The 3780-nt window shown below is 48.1% G+C and overlaps 1 protein-coding gene across 1 annotated transcript; it reads right to left on the bottom strand.

The window, feature by feature from the left end:
• Nucleotides 1–690: 690 nt before the first annotated feature.
• On the bottom strand, nucleotides 691–2449 carry adra2a (adrenoceptor alpha 2A). The gene has a single exon (XM_068002703.1). It carries the CDS (start codon nucleotides 2110–2112, stop codon nucleotides 826–828), a length of 1287 nt encoding a protein of 428 aa, XP_067858804.1. The 5' UTR covers nucleotides 2113–2449; the 3' UTR covers nucleotides 691–825.
• Between the last annotated feature and the right edge of the window lie 1331 nt (nucleotides 2450–3780).

Genomic DNA, 3780 nt, shown 5'->3' with positions numbered 1-3780 from the left:
CCTGGAGGTCAGCCCCAGAGGTGACCCTTGGAAGGGGCAAATCATTGCTCAGATTTTAAACTGAGTTTGTCAGAAAACCACTAAGTCGGGAAAGTTTGTGAATCAGCTAATACAAATTTTTAAACGTGTATTTTTTTTGAAAACGGTGAGATATTTTATCAATCCTTAGCTTGTGTTAGGTGCTGTAAGCCTGACTGGTAGATGTTTTCCCTTGTCCTTTATTCACCAGGTAGATGATGAGAAATTCACTAGCTGCAGACCTACACTGGGTCAGACTGAGGGCGACTGATCTTAAAAAGGTACAATTCCCATCTCCAGGGCTGTAAATTCGCGCCTCTGTGAACGGACAGAGCAAAAAGGGAAATCAAAAATAACCTGCTGTGTGAACAGCCTCTTATGGGGGAAGTGAACGGTCTTCCCGTTATAGACTCTGTTACTGCATTTCCCTCATCACTGTCCAGGTTGTGAAACAGGACCAGACTGCACGTTACTTGAGCTGAAGAGAGTAATGTGAGCGGTGGGGGGGGCAATGATAATTCGACATGAATTTACAGTTAACAGTGTGGCGAACGTGAGACTATTGGTTTAAAGTGGACACATAACACTGCACTAGGAGCCTATGTCCGTGTCTACACCGTGTACAGGTGAGTCTCGGTGTGAAATCTACCTATATGACAATGATAGAGAGACTTTAATGCAAAAACACAACATTCCCTTTTATTCTGAAATCAAACTCACATTCATAAATATACAAAGACCGGCGGAGAACAGGAATAACCCACATAATCCCTGTACAGACACCCTACTGAGGATTCTAGTTTGTCTTTAGACCCTTTGCCTCCTGTTGCCTCTGCAGAGGATCTTTTTGAAAGCCTTCCTGAAGTCGTGGTTGAAGATGGTGTAGATGACCGGGTTCAGGGAACTGTTGCAGTAACCGAACCAGAAGAAGAATTTGAAGAGGGTCTCCGGGACGGCGCAGAGCTCGGCGCAGATGGCGGTGAGGGAGTAGGTGAAGAAGAAAGGGAACCAGCAGACCACGAAGACCCCGATCACCACCGACAGCACGAAGGTGAACCGTTTCTCCCGGTTCTGGCGACCCTTCCAGCGACCTCCCTTGGAGCTGCCTCCGTTCTCAGCCCTCTCCAGGCTGCTCACCGCCTTTCCCTGGACCGACTTGACCTTCCCAGTGGCCTTTGGCTGGTGGCGTTTCTTTTTCTTCATCGTGCAGTGATTCTCCTGGTGATCCGAGGACGAGGACACCTCCAGGTCGAAGCCGTTGGCCTCTGCCGCCTTGGCCTGGCTCTCCTTGGTGCCGTTCTGGTCCCCGTTCATGGCCTTTGGCGATTCCTTCTGGCGCAAGCCGTTCTGCTTGTTCTCCAGCTCCCCGTTGCTTTTCTTGCCTGGGGGGTGCCTTGTTCTTAATTTGGCGACCTGGTAAATCCTCACATAAACCAGGATCATTATAATACAAGGGGCGAAGAAGGAGCCTATGCAGGACGAGATGATGTACCATTCCTCGTCGTTGATTTTGCACTGTGGGTTCTCTTGCAAACCGGTCTCTTTTCCAATGGAGATGAGGGGAGGGAATGAAATCACGGCGGCGATCACCCACACTGTAACTATGATGCATTTGATCCTTTTGGGAGTTCTCTTCAAGTTATATTCAATGGCCTGGGTGATGGACCAGTACCTGTCCAGGCTGATGGCGCAAAGGTGGACAATGGAAGAAGTGCAAAATAAAACGTCCAAGGCCAGGTAGATCTCGCACCAAACTTTGCCAAAGTACCAGTAGCCCATGAGTTCGTTGGCCAGAGAGAAGGGCATGACCGAGGTGGCCACCAAGATGTCCGCGGAGGCCAAGGAGACGAGGAAGAGGTTCTGGGGGGCCCTCAGACATCTGCTGGTGAACACGGCGATGACGACCAGGACGTTTCCGAAGATGGTGACCAGAATGATGAGACCCACCACCGAGGTCAGAGTCACGGCCGCCTGGAGAGAGTAAGGACGGGCATCCTTGGGGTCGGAGCCGTTACAGCTCCAGTTACAGGGGCTGGGTCCCAGCTCCGCCATGGATCCACTCTCTAATCCATCAGTCTCCAGGAAGTTAAACATGAATCACACAGCAGCGGCAAGCAGCATCTTAAATCTAACAGAAAAGTCTACAGCGTTCATCACTGGAGATCCGTGCAGCTTACCTTGGGGGGGTGGGTGGGTTGGGGAACGAGGGAAGCTCAGCTGGCCGCAAGTCTTGAGACAACTGGCAGGGCGCTGCCTCGTCTTTTGTGAAAGGAGAGAGTCAAAAGTCCTGTTTTCTCTGGGAAACTCCGGGGATGGTGTTAAAGCCAAGGGGCAGAGCCGCTTGTGATGGGCGGAGTCGAGAGCCAAGTCAGCCGGGCGCTTTGTGAGTGGAGCGGAGATGCAGACCAAACTCAGCCCTTCGCTCCTGCTCGCGTCCGGCTCCCCCTTTTATAGCCCCAGGATCAAGTGATGTGGTGCCGGGCAGCGATCGTCAGGGAACCACGTGGGCTCCTTCCTGGCTTCAAAAGGAGCAAAGTCGGGCGGAGGAGGTGGTAAATGTTACGCTGCTACCTGGGATCTGGCAGCACACTCAGTGAAAGAGTGCCAACCATTCCTACACCTTGAACAAGCTGTTACCTCTTGCATGGATTTTCAAATGAATGGCTCGCTTGGTGAACCACAGCCACCGTGTTCGTCTCAAACAGCCAGAGTAGCGTTTCAATCGTGTTAATTCAAGCAGAACAGAAAAAAAAAAGGTTTTGCCAAAGATCGATAATATGTGCAGCCAGTAGATGCAGAGTGCGATTTGCCGAGGTTAATGGGTCTGTAACTTTATGGTGTATTCATAGCGTGATTGTATTGAAACGGTGTGGAGAACATGTACTGTGAAGCTACAATAACACAATCGTGTTAAGAGAATCTACACAGCGAGTGGATAACAGAACAGAAGAGATTCGGTGACTATAAAACACCGCAGATTTTCTGTAGTAAGTCTAAGACAACGCTGTAAAAATTGTAGTGAGTCTAGAACAATATTAGCGATGGGGAGATTAAAACACTGCAGAGATTCAAATTGAGTCTATAACACAATCAATCTAAAGCAATACTACACTGAGACAATAAGAACGCTTCAGTGAGTGTGTGTATTTAGTTCACAGTACAGACAGCTTATACAGTGAGTCTGTCACATTGCTATAATACATGACTGACAAGTCTAGTGAGTGTGAATCGTGAATTTATAAGGCGGCTATACAGCATGTCCACGTATTGTCTATAAGAACATCACAGCATAATAGTATGCATAATGATTCTATAACAGGGCAAGGTAACCATATAGTGAGTCTATATCAATACTATAGTGTGTCCATAGCGACACCAGAATGAGTCTTCAAAAATAGTATAGTTAACTTCCTAGAGCTTTGCTCACAGGTAGACTGGGATTTATAATGCAGTTGTGATATACAGTGCTAATATGGAGCTATGTTTAACCTAGACTGTCCTTTTAAGCTCACTGATTGGGCTCTCCCTCTGGAAAAAAAATGTCCAAAAAGGCACACATCGAGATCAATTCAGAGCTAATCGTTGAGGGAAGTTTATGTAAATTGCTAGATACATATCTCTGTCCCGCCATTAGCAAGAAGCCAGGTTACTAAGTTGAGAAACGCCATCAGGAAATGACTAATCTCCCCCGGCGTTACTTCTGGAATTCATGACCAAATGCAGTCTTCAAGTGGAACAGGGTTAGAGGGTAGGGAATAATTG

Source organism: Heptranchias perlo, chromosome 21 (genome assembly GCF_035084215.1).
Source record: "Heptranchias perlo isolate sHepPer1 chromosome 21, sHepPer1.hap1, whole genome shotgun sequence".
NCBI lineage: Eukaryota > Metazoa > Chordata > Chondrichthyes > Hexanchiformes > Hexanchidae > Heptranchias > Heptranchias perlo.
Note: the sequence above shows the minus strand (reverse complement) of the source record. Positions and strands in the feature narration are given on the sequence as shown.

Bases quoted from the DNA above. Each gene is read 5' to 3' on its own strand.
- adra2a (XM_068002703.1), bottom strand. From the start codon at position 2,112: ATGTTTAACTTCCTGGAGACTGATGGATTAGAGAGTGGATCCATGGCG.